General features: G+C 37.0%; 2 protein-coding genes across 2 annotated transcripts; both read left to right on the forward strand.

The window, feature by feature from the left end:
* Positions 1-403: 403 nt before the first annotated feature.
* Positions 404-7,970, forward strand: LOC119916526 (5-hydroxytryptamine receptor 3A-like). Its single transcript, XM_038736567.1, has 10 exons — positions 404-608; positions 2,177-2,337; positions 4,576-4,620; positions 4,782-4,891; positions 5,340-5,509; positions 6,078-6,235; positions 6,578-6,788; positions 6,900-7,058; positions 7,446-7,531; positions 7,651-7,970. The coding sequence occupies exons 1-10, from the start codon at positions 554-556 to the stop codon at positions 7,879-7,881; spliced, it is 1,386 nt and encodes a 461-aa protein (XP_038592495.1). The 5' UTR covers positions 404-553; the 3' UTR covers positions 7,882-7,970.
* Positions 7,971-10,247: 2,277 nt separating this feature from the next.
* LOC119916527 (5-hydroxytryptamine receptor 3A-like) lies at positions 10,248-19,488 on the forward strand. Its single transcript, XM_038736568.1, has 13 exons — positions 10,248-10,284; positions 10,967-11,044; positions 12,702-12,779; positions 13,567-13,734; positions 14,379-14,419; positions 14,553-14,662; positions 15,854-16,023; positions 16,175-16,335; positions 17,223-17,433; positions 17,540-17,719; positions 17,923-18,002; positions 18,916-19,047; positions 19,471-19,488. Exons 1-13 carry the CDS (start codon positions 10,248-10,250, stop codon positions 19,486-19,488), a joined length of 1,464 nt encoding a protein of 487 aa, XP_038592496.1.
* The last annotated feature ends 37 nt before the right edge of the window (positions 19,489-19,525 follow it).

Genomic DNA, 19,525 nt, shown 5'->3' on the forward strand with positions numbered 1-19,525 from the left:
GATCAGATTAAATAGTGTTTTTTGGCAGAGCCAGGGCTGTGTACAAACACTGCTGATGTTGAGGACATACAGTATTTGCTGAATTTGACAAAAAGACATGTATTGGATTAGAATCGCTTACCCCATCTTTAATAACAGCAATCCTAGACAGGAGAAGCTGACTCCATTCCTCATTGAATTTCTCGCCTGGAAGGTTTGTGTACAAAATGTTTATTAGCTGCATTTACTGTACTTACTTGTACCACCAAAAAGTCATTACAGTTCACTTTGGGCTTTCACAGCTCCTGTTCCTCCCCTAAAAGACCGCTAAAAGATGCTTTGGTGACCGCTGTGGAGTGACCACCGTCTCTTCGGATGGCTGTCAGACTAATGAGATTACCAAAAACATAAAAGGGTCAGTCATTCAGTTTGCCCGTCCCTTTTCCAGTATGAGGCAGTGGTATTATTACCACTACAGATTTGGTGACATTTCCAGACAACACAGAGAGGACAGGCATACACATTAACAGTACAGACCTCTCACTGACTTTGGATTCTCACAGGAGTTGCAGTCATGGTGCTTACTTGTTTCCTCTTTCTGCTCTTCCTCACAGGTAAGCTTGGAAAATGTTCAGTGTGCATTCCCATGGTCTGAATTTAATGTTTTTGAAAAAAAATAGTGGAAGGCCACGCTGACTTTCACTGTTGCTTTCTATTTGTAATTTGCATGTATGTGCTTGGTGTTTATAGTGAATGAATTAACCAATGTGACCACAGTGCTTTCAGTCTTAAGTGTTTCCTTTTTAATTTCCAGAGTAATACTAAAATGTTAAAAACAAAAACTAGAACAAAAAGAATATCAATATTTCCCTTTTGAAAAGGTGGCATATTACAGCAACCATAAAAGAGAAACATTAGATAACACAAAAAACATCCTGGGGGAACTTTTGCCAGCTCAATGAGGTTGTTAAATCCAGATTTGAAAATTATGCTGCTAGTCTCTGTGAAGGAATTTTCCTTCTTTAGGTTTAAGGTAACATGACATGGGCTTCCCCAAGACAGGTTTGGGTCACTTGCAAGCCTAAAAGCAGAAGGTCATGGCCTGTCTTTTTTAGAGCAATAATCTCCAGTAGACCAAGGTCATTGGAGATAGGCCGCATTTTGCCCCAGACTCAACAGGCTGATGTAGAATGCATTGAATGTGACCTGAGTGACATACAAAAGTGACTTAGGTAAGCATAGTTTCTTCTTTAGGATACAATACCCAACAGACTCTTTCCACATGCATAGCCAGGTGAAAAACCCCTATTGGGACACATTTGGATTTAAATACTCCCCAGCAGGAAGTATGCTTCAGAAGTGGGTGGCAGTACGCTGTGATTCACTTGTATTGCTTCTGCTTGATCAAGCTTCAATAACTGTGTTCATGTCTTCTGCAACTTCTTTAATCAGGAGTTAATCACCCTCAAGATTTCCTTAAGTTTTGATTTGAGCAACAAGCATTTGGGCAACAGATTACAGATGGATCTCAGGTAGTGTGAGAAAGCCCGTTGAATACGTTGAATAGACACTGCTGGGCTTACGCTACCCTCTGCTGGTCGGACAGTGCTCAGTCTGAGTCAGGGTGGTTACCACATTAATTGACGCTATGGAGGAGCTTTGGCCAGGGTCATGTGCCTGGCTGACTTTGTCATGCATGAATGCCAGAAAAACCACACCCAAATTTATAAGTCCTTCACCCGGTCACATGTAATCCTAACAGTGATACAGCAAGAGTAGAAATTGGTTAGTTGGTTAAGTTAACTGTGCACTTGTTCCTGTGATTGATGCACCCATAATCTTCACTCAATCCCACATCCTTCATAATATATAAAAAACCTTATTTAAACAGTAATAATACTCACATTTAAAAATCATTAGTGGGCTGATGAGCTAAAACCCATCAGTCCAGCCAAGACCAATCTCATAATGGCCTTTCAGCGACCACAACCTCCATATATTACTGGAGATATATGGTGTTTTTCACATTCGATAATACATTCAGAAGCACCCATAGAGAGTAATGTCTTAAATTGCTAACATTAATGTGTTAGCAATTTAGAGCACATACAGTAAATGTGATGTACACACAAACATAATCTAAAAGAAAACTTTCCTTTTAGGAGTAATTTCTGTTTCTGTTATGTTTTTGCTGCAGATGGGGTTTTCCCTGAGCGTAACTGCAGTTATCAGGATGTTTTAAACCACCTGAATCTGACCAAAAACAATGAGCTGTACTCCATGACTCGGCCTGTTAAAAACTACAAATGCCCCACACATGTATACCTGGAAGTACTGCTCTATGCTATTCTAGATGTGGTAAGTAGTTAAAGCTTTATCAGTCAATGTTCAAATTATAATAATGAAGTTCTATGATGATGAGGTTATTTTGGTCTCATATGTTCAGATTTTTACTTTAAAGGAGGTGGTATTATGCTTTTTGGCTCTTTCCCTCTCCTTTATTGAGTTATATATCTTTTTTGTGCATGTAACAGGTTTGCAAAGTGAAAAAGCCCAAAGTCCAGCCCAAAGGGAGTTCCCATCTCCTACAGAAAGCTCTGCTCTGAACCACTTGAAAACAGCTGGTTAGTAGTCCAGTCCTTCACTTCGTTTACTTGTGACGTCACAATGAAAACGCGTCATAAAGTTTGCCAAGCGGCTAGCGGGGTCAGGCACGCCCTCAAACCAAGCTAGTCTGAGCGGAGGCCCTTTGGCTCGACTCGCCTTTGTTTGGTTTTCCATTGTAGAAATGTTGCACCTGTACCTGATTCCAGGTACTTTTTTTCGTATCACCTCACCTCCATCGAGGTTCCAAGCGAGCTGAGGGAAACTAAAATGTAACGTGAAAACACGACAGACTGCTTATTGGTCAGAGAGAATTTACAATATTCACTGCATCATCATTGCGTGCACCAGACAGAGGCCAGCAACAGAAAGTTTTATATTTTACAGTTTTTGTATGTAATTTCATCACTAAATCTACTTCTGAGAAGTTTTGAGGTGAGAAATCAGCTGTGTAGATTTAGAATATTATATATTATGAGAAGTGATGGCGGAACAAAAATGTGCTTGAATATTTTGGAGTTGAGGAGCTCCGCAAGTGGCTGCGGGGGATGTTTGTGCCAACCCGAGGGAGAATGCTTGTGAGGCCGGCCAGCCGCCCGCTCACAGAGCCCTCTGCTCCCACCGTCACAAAGACCGCTGCAGCAACAACGGCAGAGGAAAACACAGCTGGAAGGTTTTCATACCGCTTATCTGTCTTTACATTCTGAGTAATGTTGAAACGTTTTAACTTAAAGAGAAAGCTGTGTGGATCGCTGGTGTGTGTGTCGCATTGAACATTATGTCGCCGCAGTTGTATGTGGCGTTGCTATGACGACCAGCTACGTACTGTCTCTGGGTACTATCTGCAATGGAAAACGGAGCAGGGCCGAGTAGAGTCGAGTCTGTCGATTTGCGCTATGGTAGCATTTTTCGGCAAGGCAGCAAGTGCGGAATTGTTGTAAACGTTGGCTAACACAGCTGAAGTTTAACTATAATGCTAATGTTACACCTGATGTGAAAGCTACTGAGCAAACGTTCAAATTGTTTGGCCAATTTTTATGTAAAATTTTGTTGAAATATGGTGGTTTATCGTAAGATGTGGAACAATGATGTTTTGTGGATGTGGACTTGTGAGTAACTTATACCATCTGCTAGCGTCGCAGTCTGAAGCGGGTTTGATTTGGATCACACTACCTTGTTTCTTACGACCCGCCCTTCACTGCTTCTGATTGGCTAATAGTCCTTACCTGGGAACTGCTCATGTGCAACTCCCAACAAAGATTTTGTACAAGTAAGATGTAGCTCAAGAACAGAGCGTACAACACATAGGGTGAAAAGAGGAGCTGCAGCAATGTGCAGTATGAGAAAAAGATGGTGTTTTTTGAAAATTAAACCATGTAAACCTGTTCTGGTACAACCACTAATTGAGATTTTGAACCTGAAAATGAGCATAATACCACCTCTTTAATTGGTTGCCAAATTCATGCAGCAAACATGAATGGTTGATGATGAAGTGGGTAAGAAAATTTGTTCCAGCTGGCCAGGCAAACTGTGTAAAAGATAGAGATCTGTTGTAATGCCTTTATTTTATGCCTTTTGGGGCTCATTATTTTTACCCTGCAAAAAAAATACCCTAAACACTTGTTTTTCATTTTTCTTGTTCCCAAAATTTGGATTCAGATACTGCCTTATTTATGTGTTTACCACAAACTCAATTACAAAGATTATGTCTTATGAAAATTGACAGATGTAGGGGGGAAAGTAATAGTTCAGCTTTAGTTATGGCTAGCTGTGGCTTTTGTCACTAGATTTAACTTAATATTGCCCTCTTGATCTAGATAAATTTTCTTATCTATTACTTCAGTTTTCTCCTGTAGATTTAACATGTCTTGTCAAGATTGAACTTGTGTCATATAGTATATAGAATATATAGTTTTTCAAATAGCAGGCTGTGTTGGTTGAGCTGTCATGTTTTCTGGTTGGAAAGATTTTCACACATATTTCTTTTTACAGGTTGAGAAAGACCAGAAATTCATTCCTTATGTTTGGACTGTTGTGGTGAGTTCTTTCAGTAGATGATGAAGACTGAACTTTTTGGCAAATCTTCCATTTCCATTTCTTGGGAAACTCAAATGTTTATCCTTTAAATGGCCTATTTATTTTTCCTTTTTGTCCCTCTCTCACACTTTCCCCTTTACTTACTGCTTTGTTCTCTGTAGAGGTGGCACAATGAATACATTTCCTGGGATCCAAAACAGTTTTGTGGAATTGATAATGTTTCCCTTCCTACGGAGGTTTTGTGGAAGCCGGATCTCACTATTGAAGAAATGTATGTCTGAATGCAATTGCCTGGTGCACGAACACACACATACACACACATTGATTTTTTTGAATTACAAATAATTATAAGCACATAATTCTGATGTGTAGATTGACGTAATGGCTCCCAGATTCTAATGTAAAAGCAAAATGAGTATCACATTTTCAGTTATTTTAGTGTGCCTTCATGTTTTTGATTCACATGCATAGCAGTAATGGGTGATTGGGCATTGTGTTGTTCGCACAATAACTGAAGCATTTGGTTGCTAAAACACTACTTGACATTTATTAAAAGTGCCACCCCATTGTAAGGTGCATCTCAAGTTACCCTCCAGTACATTTCAGTGAGTTACCTACCACACAGTGAGGTATACAGATTTTAAATTTGGTGAAAAACAGAGCACAAATATCAGTGCATGTCAGTGTCTGTGATCACATGTCTGTATGTTCTCTTACAGGACAGAGACGGACAAAGCCCCGCCGAGTCCGTATCTCACAATCAATGATAAAGGTGACGTCGAAGTACAGAACGACCAGGTGCTGGTCAGCACATGCAGGATGCACATTTACAAGTTCCCCTTCGACATACAGTACTGCAACCTGTCCTTCAAGTCTGTCATACATACTGGTGAGAGTGTTCAGCAGAGTTGTGTTTATAAGCATGTTTGAGTTTGTAAGGGCTTATTGTTGCACAAAAGACATTAACATTAAGAGGAACATTAAGAGGAAAACCATTTGTTCTCTTACTACGTAGACGACTTAATGGAAGTCCATTAAGCTGTAGGTTTTGATTTACCACTATTATCACCACCAATTAACCAAATTAATTAAATATTAATTACATATATACTTTATTTCTTAAGATTATCTGAGGCAACACTTCACAAAATGCCATTTTTTTTCACTTAATCTGTCAAAGCCAAAGATCAATCTGCCACACTACACAAAAAGACCCTCAAACAAAGGTCAAAAAAGCTTTAAAACTCAAAATAGCTTTCTAGCTAAGGTTTCCTTCTTGTATGAAGTATGAAGACATGTCTTGTGCTGCTCTTTTGCTTGTTGAACAGGCTACCAAACAAACATCCACCAGTGGTAAAGGGAGCTGCAAACATCAGCTTGCAGGCTTCCAACACATATCATCATTCCTTGTTATCTCACTTAAAACAACCATATAGTTCTTTTACCTCCCACCTCAGCCAAGGACATTCGGCTCCAGGCAAGTGACAACTCTTTAGAGGCCACAGAGGTGTCTCGTGAGGTGATGCGGACCCAGTATGAATGGCTGTTCCTCAACATGACAGTTATCACCAACCATGCCAGTGATTTGGTTGGCCAAGACATCATCATTTACACTGTACGTATAACTAGATAAAGATGGGTTTTTCTGTCTTCCCTTTCCTTTGTCCATATTTCCTTCCTTAGTTTCATTCTTGAACTGATATGAAAATATAAAAAGACAGCAGCAACTAGTAGTTTTATTTTTTATTGTATTTTACTTTTACTTCAGCATGCTCCTTTCACTTGATGACTTTGTTGCTTCTTTTAACACTGCAGACATGAGATTGATTGTTATAATTTCCTTGTTACAATTGCTTTGTTGTTACAAATTGTGAACCTCTTGTGTTTCCAGTTGCCTTTGTCAGATGTGCAGGTGTAGAAACATTAACCACCTGACCCTTTAACATTCATTTCACAGATCACCATGAAGAGGCGGTCTTTGCTCTATGTTGTCAACTTCGTGCTGCCAGTTCTGTTCTTCTTGTGTCTGGACTTGGCCTCCTTCCTGATCTCAGACAGAGGGGGCGAGAAGCTCAGCTTCAAGGTCACTGTGCTGCTTGCTGTCACTGTGTTACAACTTATTCTGAATGAAATTCTGCCTTCTTCATCAGACAAGATTCCACTTATAGGTAAAGAAGCTTCTTTCCTTTATTGAGTGCACTTCGTATGAGCAGGAACAGCACATAGACTGACTCCATGTGTAGTTTGTCCACATAAATGAAGCTGCCTTCTCCCTTTAGCGGTCTACTGTATTGGGATTTTTGGTTTGATGATGCTCAGCCTCCTGGAGACAATTTTGGTAATGAATCTGAAGGAGAAAGACTCTGAATCCCAAGATAAGAAGGCAGACAGAGAACAAAGCCTGAGTGAGGACTGTAACAAACACAGCAACTGGAGAGGTGAGACCAGCAGTGTAACAGAATTGTGATTGGCCCAGGGGCAAATATTTTTCTTGTGCATCCAAACCAAAAAGCGCATTCATGTACATATGGGAGTACAGACACACAACGGCTTGAACGACCTGATACTTGATTTAAAACCTGTTTAATAAAGACGTGGACTAGAAAGAATTTAAATACTTAAAATTGCAAGACATCATGCCAATAACTTCAGATAACCTAACCAGACAACATCAGTAGGAAGGACTTAATACAAACTTAGAAATGGATTGGATGATGCAATCCAGATGCATAGAAGCTTCTCTTTTATTTCTTCAGTTCTTTCAGTTATTTTTCTAATTAATATATTGTATGTGAATGTGAATGTGATAAAAACTGTCCTTCCAGAGGGGCACAAATGGACTCACTGTGCGTGTATCTCTGATGTGTCTACTGATGAAACTCCATCTGAACTGCTACCAGTAGCCAAGGAGGTTAGGATTGGGTTGTACTTCTCATCATAATAGACACAAACTGCTAACTGTCAAATGTATCAGCTGATAACATTACAATCCATAATTCTATGAACCAGTTTACTAAACCACTTTTGCAGAGCAACAGCCCCAAATCAACGGAGGGGTGCCATGCCTTGGAGAGGCTTTCAGATGAGCTGAGAGGGATGGAGAAAACACTGACCCTGCTCCTCAGTGACACGAAGGAAGAGGAGAAGGCTGGCTATTGGACCAGAGTGGCTAAAAGAGTCAACATAGTTTTCTTTATTTTCTATGTAATAGTGGTCAGTCTGTTTTTAACTTTTGTCTTTTTAAAATGGAACAATGCATAGAGATGATCAGTGCTACATAATGAAAACATGATTAACTTTTACTTTTGCTATGACTAGCTATACCCAGAGCTAATTATCATTATTATCATTTCCATGCAGCCAATAAATTGCTCTTTTTTAAAATTTAAAATCATAATCTCTTAAAACTGTAACGTCACCAATCCAGCCTAGGCAGACAGTCACACTGACAGCTGGTTAATTAGCTTAATTAATTAGGTTATTAGCTAATTCGCTGGTTAGCTGCAGCACATTAACCAGCATAACTTAGGTGCAAACATCACTTTGGTCCATTTAAATGCTGGTCTGGCCTGTATTATTCAATATCTGCTAACAACACACAGCCTGTTCATGGCCTGTAAGCTATAGCACAAGTTTGTTCCCCTGTAGAGGCTGATCCTCTAAGCTACTGTCAATCCAACAATCAAGAGCATTTTCTTCTTTTTATAATAAAAAATAGTAACAATAATTTATAAAAAAAACATGTTGACATGTTTTATTTTTGACCGCAAAAACAGATTTTAAAGTCAGACATTCCAATTGTAAAGGTACTCGCAGGCTGATACTACTACTGTAGCTCCTGTAGTGTTCACTGCAGTCCGCTACACTTCCTATACATACGGACCTGCTACACGTATGCTGAAGAATACCTGAAAATAAGACTGGAAGGCAAGCCCCGAGCTTGCCACATTGATTCTGACAGTACACTTGTTAGCCTGTGGACCCTATTCCTGTGTCAAACAAAAGTGCTTTATGTATTCTATGACTAAATGTTTTGGAAGGATAATGAAGCAGGTGTCTCTTGGCCTAAAAGGTGCAAAAAAGTGCAAAGAAGTTTTTAACCCTAAAAGCATGATACATTTAAATGGTTCTAGATTTGACACTTGCCAAGACGACATAAGATTCAATCTATAAAGCACTACTTTGTCAATTAAAGAAATAACATACTGTATTTCAACGTCTGAAACTGTTCCATTCATTTAACATAGTTTTGATCGTACCTGCTGTCTATGTCCACACCTGCAGTAGCATCATCAACACTTTCCACACTGCTTTTAGCAGAGATGAGGAGGAAATGTGCACTTGCCTGTTCAGAAACACAGTATGTAGTAGACACTGGTCTGGTTGTATTGTAACATTGTAGTACACGAATATGACATTGGAAATGGTCTTTACCATGAAATATCTTTATGTATCGTACATTGTCTCTCAGGATTACTGCAGGAATGTTTTCAATCATTTTAACATTTATGTCAAGTTGTTTTCTACTAAGATGCAATGTAATTAATGCTGTTTGCTTTAGCCAACATTATGTCATGATGTATTTATTTGATGGAATAACAGTAATCTGTTGTATGCACAGTACTGGCTTTGAAAACATTTATCATACTCTTTGTATTGCACAAATAAACGAATAAATAATCTCTCTTATTTCTCCTTATACAAACACACCAGCACATACATTCTTGTTTTTGTCAGAGTTGAGACCACTATTTTTTGGTCACTTGCAAGGACCACCTATTTCATATGTACACAGAATATAATTTCCCTGTGCCAATTTTTGTGGTGTCAGTAAATTCATGGTAAGCATGGTAAATAATATACCTCTTACATATGAGCATATTATCATTGTCATTTTGTGCACTTTAGTATGCCGATTTTAGCATTTAGTTCACAGCATTGCTGTGCATTACAGTAGTCTTCTTTAGAAGCGTTCACTGGCTTCTTCTCCATAGCAATGGTGGCTAAGGCTCATATGGTAGTATTTAGAGGGATCTTTTAAAACTAAAAAAGACAAATAAAAGGATTTCTTAGAAACTAAGTTGAAATAATTAAAACTGCTGACCATATATTAAACCCGTAGTATTGTTAAAATATTTAAGAGACTGGTAGTGTGTAAGGAAAAATACTTCCAAAGCAGTGGCTCCTTCCACTTTGAACCTGTACCAAAAGTGCCAATTGTGAGGAACACAATGTTCGGTGGCAAAAAAGGGCAAGAAATTAACGGTGCCCTGGAAGGGAAGTGAAAGCTTGGTGCCGCAACAGTTCAAACCTGTGAAAAGGTGTACATTTATTGTTCATAAATGTAAATTTTAGTTTTTTTTGTATGCTTTTTTGTATTTCTAAATAGGAAACTATACAGAAGAAACAAGTAGTAAACTGATTTGGGTTTGTTAAGACGGTGTTGACAGTTATTGGAAGCTTTGTTGAATTAGGTGTGTTTCTATCATCAGACAAACAAATGATCATTACATTTGCCCAGCCCTCTTCTGGTAAAAGGCAGTGATATTACTGCTGCAACAAACATTTCCAGAAAACAGAGAGAGGACAGAGATGATCACTAACTGTGCAGACCTCTGACAGTCATGATGCTTGCAGGTTTCCTCTTTCTGCTCCCCCTCACAGGTAAATTGGGATTATTCTTTATTCTGCAGTTTAGTTAAACCTGTATTTCTTTTAATTTAATGAAACAACATTGTTTATTTTAACAGTGTCACAGAAAAATGTCAGTGTAAGGAGTGGGAAAGGATGGCTGAGTCTCTTTCTCTGAGTTTCTTTCCTCTTTTATTGACATAAGCCATTAAGCAGCTTTAGTGAGTCCTGCTGACAAACTTAAATTTCAGGGTTTTCAGAGTTGATTATTAATGTGTCTGTTCACACAGTTATAGAAAACCATAATTGGTATCAATCACACAGAATATTTTGTTTTTGTCTGTGTGAAATTTTTGTTGCCACCCAAATACAGTGAATGAATGGAGTTTTGTTTGTGATAGCATTGAATCAGGTTGAGTCAGGGTACATTAAAGTGAAAACAACACAGGCAAATGCAGTCAATCAGAACTGTAGACCGTCAACCCTCTGACAGCTTTTAGCCTGATGGTGTGATCTCCACCTGTCATCACATGTGATTGCTCGTACATACATGTGTACGGTACATACTTTTAAGACCACCCTCAGCACATCTTGTCACAACTACCTTTCTGAATTGATTCTATGTCAACACTTAATTATTCTGTGTAGGAAAGCAGGAGATGTGTGAGCAATAAACTCATATTAAAAATAAAGACCTGCACACTCTTCTTTTCAGGTGGGATTACCTCCAATTACACAGAGCCACCAGAGATTCTTGATGATCAACAGAACTTCAATCAGAGCTCTGAAGAACGTATGTAGAGGAAACAAACACTCCAAAAGCACTCAGTAATTATTTGTATGAAAATGTATTCCTGGTGCATTATTCATGGAAGTCTTGAATCTAAACACTGTTCGGTTTTTAACTATTTTGTGTAACTATTTTGAAGCAGTTTTTGTGTACAGTAATACAACAAATGTTATATTAATGGTATGTACAGTAAACAGAAAAAAGTTATACAAGTATACATTGTCTGTTAATGCATGAGAATTAGCCTGGTCTGACATTGAGATTCCCAGTCTGAATTATTATATCAGTTTAACTCTAGGTTGAAAAAAGTAGAAAAATGCATTCGTGTCCTTTAATTGGACAACATGAATTTGGACAGATAGCTCTCAAATGGAAAATCTATATAGACTGAAATGAGTGCAAATATGCTCACATTTAATAAATCATTAAAGTGCACTGAAGACATTAAAGTTGTCAGTCCTGCCAACACTCATCTCATAATGGCCTTTCAGTGACCACAATCACTGTAAATTACTGCAGATATTGGTGAGCTGGTGTTGTTGATAATACATTCAGAAACACCCATAGAGACAAATGTCTTCTAAACTGTTAGCAATTTAGAGCACATACAGTAAAAGTGACAAACATTAGAACTCTGTTAAAATGTAAAAGAAAGCAGTAGATGTCCACACAGACTAATGTTTGTCATTTCTTTTAAGTAATGAAGAACATACACAGTAAATCAGAGTTTCAAAGTTGAATATGAATGGATCAGTTCTCACAATTATGTAAATCCTTAATACTACTACTACTACTACTACTACTACTACTACTACTACTACTAATAATTATATATATTTATTTATAGAGCACTTTTCTTACAAGTGCTTTCACAAGAGCAAAAAATAAGATACACAGTAAAAGCAGTAAGAAAGTTATAAAATTAATACATAAAATACAAATATACTTAACCGGTATCTAGCAAGACATAATATTGTGTTTTTGTCTGTGTGAAATTTCTGTTGCCACCCCTAATATAATGGAAGTGAATGGGGTTTTGTTTTTGTTTTGTCAGCATGAAAAATAAATTCAAAAATACTGTTAAAATGTCTTTCTAAAACCTGAGTGGTATGTGGATAAGTCAGAGTAACATGGACACTGTTCCTAGAAACATTGCTGTTGAATTTTTGTAATTACCATTTTACAGTACTATGAGCTCCACAAACAAAATCCCATTCACTTTGGAGTTGGATAGATTCACTATATCTCAAAACTGGTGAAAACCACAATACCTACATATCTAAATTCCACCAGAGATTAGTGACAAAATATTTATTGAATTTGGTTTACTGACAATATTCTTTTCATAATGACACATTCTAGGATGTCGAAACATAAGATTCATTCGATTTCAAAATTATTTTTGAGAGAGTTTTCTTTCACTTTAAACTGCTGTAGTTGAATCAGGTTGAGTCAGGGTAAATTAAAGTGGTCATACAAACACTAAGACCTAGGCTAGTTGTGATATCATAATATCACAACAAGCCTTTCTAAGTTGATTCTTGGTTATAAATAACTAATACATGTTGTCAACACTTAATCGTTCTGCGTAGGAAAGCAGGAGATGTGTTCAAGGATATCATATTGAAAGATTAAAGATCTGTATTCTTTTTTCTGTCAGGTGAAAGTATCTCAAATTACACAGAGCTGCCAGAACTTCTTGATGATCAACAGGACTTCAATCAGAGCTCTGAAGAAAGTATGTATAAATAAATATATACATATGTATTCCTTATTCCTGAAGCCTAGAAGTCTTGAAACTGAAAACGCCACTGACACACCATAATAGTTTTATCATGTCTGTGGATAATATTTAACATAAAAATTCAATTACATCTGACAGGAATAGGTATAAGGATGCCTCTCTTATATTTAATATCCCTTCACGTTATCCCTTTCTCATAAATATTATAAAACCAGCAGTGGTATTTGTGCTTTGCTAGTGAGCAACATAAAAGAGTCCTCAGGAACCACAAAGATTTTCAGACCCGTGATGATGGCTGGCTAATACGCTGATTTGGATTCCCTAGAGCTGTGATTTTAGATGAGTGCGCTGAATATCAGACCTGCATTAGACAGACCAACCCAAGAGAACCGCAGCACCCCACATTTACAGGTGGAGTGTGATTTATAAAGGGAAAGTTACCTGTAGGTGTGTGTGTACACACAGTTTTATATCATTTTTTTTTGCATACACCATTTTTGGTTTTTGTACACTTTTAGCATGGATCCTACACATTTTATAAATGAGGACCCTGGTGCTTTTCAAGCTTTGATAATACAGAAGCAGTGGATCACACAGATGAATGTAATATCTTCTAAATAATAACTAATTAAGAAAACACCCATAAATTTGATGTACAGACAAACATAAAAATGTAAAACTCAAGTTTCAATTTGAAAGCAAAACAAGAGCATTGCAGTTGGAATTTATTTATTTTTCCCTTTCAAGGATAAACTCTGATTGTATCTTGACATTCTTCCAGGAGATAAGGATTCCTCTGAGGGTAAATGTGGTTATCAGGATGTTTTAAACCACCTGAATCTGACCAGAAAAAAAGATCTGTACACCATGGCCCGGCCTGTTAAAAATTACAATACAACTACAATCGTACAGCTCCACATACAGCTCTATAGCATCCTAGATGTGGTAAGTTTTAAATTAAGCTTTATGTTTTCTGTAATTTTTTTCTTTTAAATGGTGACGATTATTTCCTTTCCCAAAGAAGATATGTTGTTTTTCTTTTACTGAACTCAATAAAAAAAAAATCTAAGTACAATAAAATGTTGTGGAAGTGAAGTTAGTTTTTGCAGTAGATAGCAGTGTTGGTCAAAATTGAAAGAACAATTCATTTGTATGGATACTTTTTGAAGTTTGATTCATACCATGTCTATACTACTGCTTCCAGGTAACAGCCATATGCTAGCATGCTTAAGTCTGACACAAGTTGTGTTTCCATAAACCTTTTTATGCGCATTTTAATGTATCGCATTAGAAAAGGTTAATGGAAACAGCAAATTTTGCTAAGAAGTTTTTACGTCCGCTTTAGGTGGTTTTTGTCTTTTTCAAAAAAGAATTAACGTGCTAAATGGTTTGGGGTTTCATGCTCGGATTTATTAACTGAACCTCTGTTTCCTCAAAGTGTTATATGATTTGTGTTAACTTGCATTTTATAGTAAATCAGCATAGTGCTATGTTTCATCACCGTGTTGCTGTGTGTATGGTCAGCTTATGATGATGTTAATTGTGCTGCTGGAAAGACTTTCACACGTACTGTATTTCTTTCCTCATAGAGAGAGATTGACCAGACTTTCATTCCTTACGTTTGGATTTATATGGTTAGTTCTCTCTCATTCTCAACTGTTCATCTGTAGTGGAAACTCAAATGATTTCCTTTAAATTACATCTTTTCATTCTTTTTCTTTCCTTGATTCCTTATCCCCTCCCCCTCTCCCTTGGTTTCCTGTCAAGTCTTGGAACAATGAACACATTCTGTGGGATCCAAAGGAGTTTTGTGGTCTTGATAGTATATCAGTTCCTATTGAAGCATTGTGGAAGCCAGATATAACTGTTGAAGAGATGTAAGTTTTAATGTATGTGCATGTCACACAACCACATAGACTCACAACAGTAAGTGGCGATGGAGCATCATGTCAACGTTTAGAAATGACAAAAATGTAAGCATTTGGATTATTGTAATGACTTTTAAGTCGGAAACAATCAAAACACACAGAATAATGACTCCATTGTTGTTAACAAACTGTTTAAACCTACAAATTCTATTGGACCTGCCAAAGATTTCAAAAATAGTTTTTATAGATTTTGAAAAGGTAAGTTTGCAGAAATGTAATGTTGCATCCATAAAACATGTATAATCTGGGATATTGGGATATGGTAGTATGGTAGATATGGTAGGCAAGTTTGATTATTATTATTATAAGTTATTAACATTATAAAATTATTAAACAAGATTACTAAATACAGGGAACTACCTGGAAGCAGGGCTCAACGCCTCAACCTATACTATATGTTACCCTATAAAATATCAATAATGAAACACATTTACATAATAACCAACTGTTACTATTACAACACCACACACAAAGCAACGACTTAAAATTATATTAGGATTTATTCAACTTCAGCACGGATTAACAGTCACAACTTCAGTTATCTAAATCACTATTATCAACTCTAATCAAAAACAGACAATCAGTAAGTGTGTAGATGGTATGTGTCTGTGTAACAACAACAACAAGTGCATCACTGGTTAACTGGTTCTGAATCTCTAACTACTCAGTAGACTCATACTCTTCCTTAAGTTCAGCTTATCAGCAGCTTTGCTTCCAGCTTTTCAAACAAAACATTTCAGCTGTCTGGAATCACACATTTTCTGCAAGACGTTTTCTAGATTTCAATGTATTATGTACTGGGTAATCATTTACAATCTACAGTACTTGAATTCAAGGTCCTTCCTAAATATAAATTTGTTACCTCCTTATTCCCTGTACATCTTTCACAAACTAATGGTAGGTACCCACTAAGTTCAGTAATTCAGTAGTACAACCCTATGTGTACAAAACTGTCTTGTAAATTTATAGAAACACAAGGTAATGAAGTGGAAAACAAAGAGTTCAAGACTAAAATATTTAATGCATCATATTGTAAATGATGTAGATTTATGTTTTATGGTATATTTAACAATACGCTATGTGAAATTTTATTTGAAGCATATAGCTTTTGCCATTATGTGTGTTTTTTTTCACTCACAGGACAGAAATGGATAAGGCCCCTCCCAGTCCTTATCTCCTCATTGAATATTCCGGTCTGGTCGAACGTCTAAATGATATGGTTCTGGTCAGCACCTGCAAGATGCAAGTTTACAAATTCCCCTTTGACATTCAGAGCTGCAACATATCTTTCAAGTCTATCGTACACAACGGTGAGCCCTTTGGTTCTAGACATTAGTTGAAAATGTCTTGTGTTTGTGGGCTGCGGGACTTTAACAATTTATTGTCACATGAGCCACCATATACATTCCTTCTTTGTTGAACTGATAAGACACCTCAGTTTTTTTAAATCTCCCATTTCAGTCCAGCAAATACGGCTTGAACAAGTTTTCGACTCTTCAGAGATCAAAAAGTGGTCACATGAGCTCCTGCGGACCCAGTATGAGTGGCTGTTCATCAGCATGAATGTCACCAACCAGAATATCAGCACTTTCAACCTTAAACAAAGCACGATTGTTTACACTGTAAGTATGTCTGGATATAAACAACCAGAGGTGGAAACTATTTTCCATCTCTGTGTGTCTCAAGTAAGTAGATGTACATCTAGTATTTTACTGATTATACTTGTTTTCAGATGTAGACTTTCTACTGTTTGGGGACAGCGGAAACAAGTAAACACAACAACACAGCATATCATAATTTTTTAAGTTCATATGGTGAATTATCATAATCATTCATTTGAAGTTGTGTTTCTGGCCACCTGGCTAATGTAAGTCCTAGAGGTCTAGAGGAAGAGGCAGGCAAGAATAAAATCTGAATAAATGAAAATAATAATCAGGGGAAAACTAATTGACTATCAATATGGTGGCTGACATTGATTTTTGAGCTGGAATGAAAGTACACTTTTTGGTGGATCCTTATTTTGCATCGATATGACTATGCAACAGTACTGTGAAGGCTGATTTCTTGAAGAAATTTGACAATATTTAAGTTAAATATTCTTTAACATGTTAAGTAATTTAATATACATTGTCGGCGATTCTAGAAATGAATTCAGAAAATAAAAACTAGTAAAATTAAAGTAAATATATATATCAGTATTCAGTATCAGTCAATTTCTGAATATTTCAAAACTGCCAGTAAATTAGTGGCAGATTGTAAAAACAAAAGGCTGAGCTGGTAGTGTACAGTATGTTTTTAAAAACATTTCTCTGTAAGTTGCTGCCTTGAGCGGCCTTAGTTGACACTATGAGAGTCATGGCCTAACTCTGACACCATAGAAAATAATGGAAGCACATGCAAGGGATTAACTAAAAGAAATATTTTATTTAAGAGATTCAAAAATGTTGATTCTAACAAAATGAGATCGCCAGGTAGATCACCCACCTTATCCTTAAACATGATTTCACAGATCACCATGAAGAGGCGCGCTCTCCTCTATGTTGTCAACTTCATGCTGCCCGTCCTGTTCTTCTTGTGTCTGGACTTGTCCTCCTTCCTGATCTCAGACAGAGGGGGCGAGAAGCTCAGTTTCAAAGTCACTGTGCTGCTTGCTGTCACTGTGTTGCAACTTATTCTGAATGACATTCTGCCTGCTTCATCAAACAAGATTCCACTTATAGGTAAAGAAACTCAGAGTCTTGCCTTTCATATGAGCAGGGACAGCACATATAATGACTCAGTGTGTAGTTATTTTTCCACATTAATAATGCTGCCTTCTCCCTTTAGCAACTTACTGTATTGGGAGTTTTGGTTTGATGATGCTCAGCCTCCTGGAGACGATTTTGGTGATGAATCTGATGGAGAAAGACTCTGTATCCCAGGACAACGAAGCAGACAGAGACCAAAGCCTGAGTGAGGACGGTGGGGACAAACATGGCAAAGTACATTTCCGCAACTGTTTTAGAGGTGAGATTAAGCATAGATTTCTACAAACCTCTAGATATCATCTTGTTGTTTAGTTTGCTATTGTTGATATTATATTTACTGCTATAATGGCGTACGCCTTTAGTTATGATTTGAATGCACATTTACAACTTATAATACACACTGGTTAATTACATAATTTTGAATATGCAACAACTATCTTTGTGTGAAACATATCCTTTCAGACAAGAAGAAATTGACTGCTTGTGTCTGTGATATGTCCACTGGAGAAACTCCATCAGAACTGCTGTCGGTGGCCAAAGAGGTTAGATTGCATTCAATTACAAATTCAATTGGGCCAGATTTTAAAATCAGAAAATGTAGATGGGCCAGATATTTTAAGCAGCCTATTTAAACCCCTTTTTTAACTTTTGGTAATGACATAATTCTAGCAAATGGTAATTAATGTGGTAATAAAATTTCCACTATACTTCCTGTTATGGAACTCTGAAAATATCCACCGTAACATAAACCCCATTATAACATAGATACAATAGTGAAAGATCATAATTTATAATTCAGTAAAGTTTGATGAAGAAAGAAAACAAAAACCTCATGTTGGAAATACTAACCGAATCCTTCAAAATAAAACCCTGTGTTGCAATAAGAATATGAGATGTACAGCGGCCTGTCCACACCATAGCGCGACAACATCCCACTACCACACTTGGACTTGCTACTAAGCATGAAAAAATGAGAAAAGGTTAATTTGTGAAAGATATGATTGACATCTGTAAACATCCTGCTCCTTCTCATTTACAACTCTTAACAGAGTTCAGATGGAAACAAGATGGCTCACTTGTTAGCTACTTGCACTGTATATAGTTTATTTATTTCATCATATAGCAGATTTATGTATGCTGGGCAACTCAGATGTTTTTTCTTGGCCCTGTGTGGCACGCAGGCCGACAATTAATTAGGCCTGTTTTTAGGGGTTTGTTCACCCAAATTTAAAAATCCAAACAAAAACAGAAAACTGTTGACAGTACATCATTAAGAGATGGATATCTTATATCTATAATATTTAATAATTTACATGACAAGATACCAGTGAGAAAGTATGTTTGTTTGTAATTTGGATGAGCAAATACTTTTATTCTCATCATAATGGACACAAAAACCGGAATGTCAAATATAACAGCTTGCAAAACTGTTTTCCATAATCTCATCTTTTGCAGGTTAGCAACAGCAAACTGACTGAGTCCTATTCCTTGGAGAAGGTCTCAGATGACCTGAGGGAGGTGAAGAAAACACTGACTGTGCTCCTCAACAGCAGGATCGAAGAAGCAAAGCCTGGTTACTGGACCAGAGTGGCTAAAAGAATCAACAAAGTTTTCTTCATGCTCTATATTACAGTGGCCAGTCTGTTTTTAGTTATATTTTTTATATGGTACAATGCAGCAGATGAGTAGTGCTAAAGTTAAATGCACAATTAAGACACACTGGAAGTGAATTTCACAATATATTGTTTTTGGTAATGTTACAATACACACATTTTCAGGAATTGATTATAAAAAAATTAATTTGTTGTCTTTATGCTACACTGGGATTAAGCTGAGGAATCATTACAAGCAGTTCTTTCATAGTGTAAGAGTAAAGGAACACCGCAGGTTGATTTTTCACATGCTTCTTCACATATTACCTTCAAACAGTACAAGTAAACAAGCTAGCTAGGATTATAAAGAAAAGCCTACTGAATTCTTCAGATCTGTCACATGACTCTTGCCTCCCAGGTCATAGTGGACCTGTGAGAGTCTCCCATCCTAATGTGTCATTGTTCTGATAGTT

This window comes from Micropterus salmoides, unplaced genomic scaffold (genome assembly GCF_014851395.1).
Source record: "Micropterus salmoides isolate LMB-PRFRI ecotype aquatic unplaced genomic scaffold, ASM1485139v1 Ms_hic_scaffold_21, whole genome shotgun sequence".
Lineage (NCBI taxonomy): Eukaryota > Metazoa > Chordata > Actinopteri > Centrarchiformes > Centrarchidae > Micropterus > Micropterus salmoides.

Excerpts from the sequence above, each read along its gene's own strand:
- LOC119916526 (XM_038736567.1), top strand. The coding sequence starts at position 554 with ATGGTGCTTACTTGTTTCCTCTTTCTGCTCTTCCTCACAGGTAAGCTT. Across the intron at positions 609-2,176 it reads CACAGGTAAGCTTGGAAAAT|ATGGGGTTTTCCCTGAGCGT; the intron begins GTTCAGTGTGCA and ends TTTTTGCTGCAG. Across the intron at positions 7,532-7,650 it reads TGCTACCAGTAGCCAAGGAG|AGCAACAGCCCCAAATCAAC; the intron begins GTTAGGATTGGG and ends CCACTTTTGCAG.
- LOC119916527 (XM_038736568.1), top strand. The coding sequence starts at position 10,248 with ATGCTTGCAGGTTTCCTCTTTCTGCTCCCCCTCACAG. Across the intron at positions 13,735-14,378 it reads TAGCATCCTAGATGTGGTAA|AGATTGACCAGACTTTCATT; the intron begins GTTTTAAATTAA and ends CCTCATAGAGAG. Across the intron at positions 18,003-18,915 it reads TGCTGTCGGTGGCCAAAGAG|GTTAGCAACAGCAAACTGAC; the intron begins GTTAGATTGCAT and ends CATCTTTTGCAG.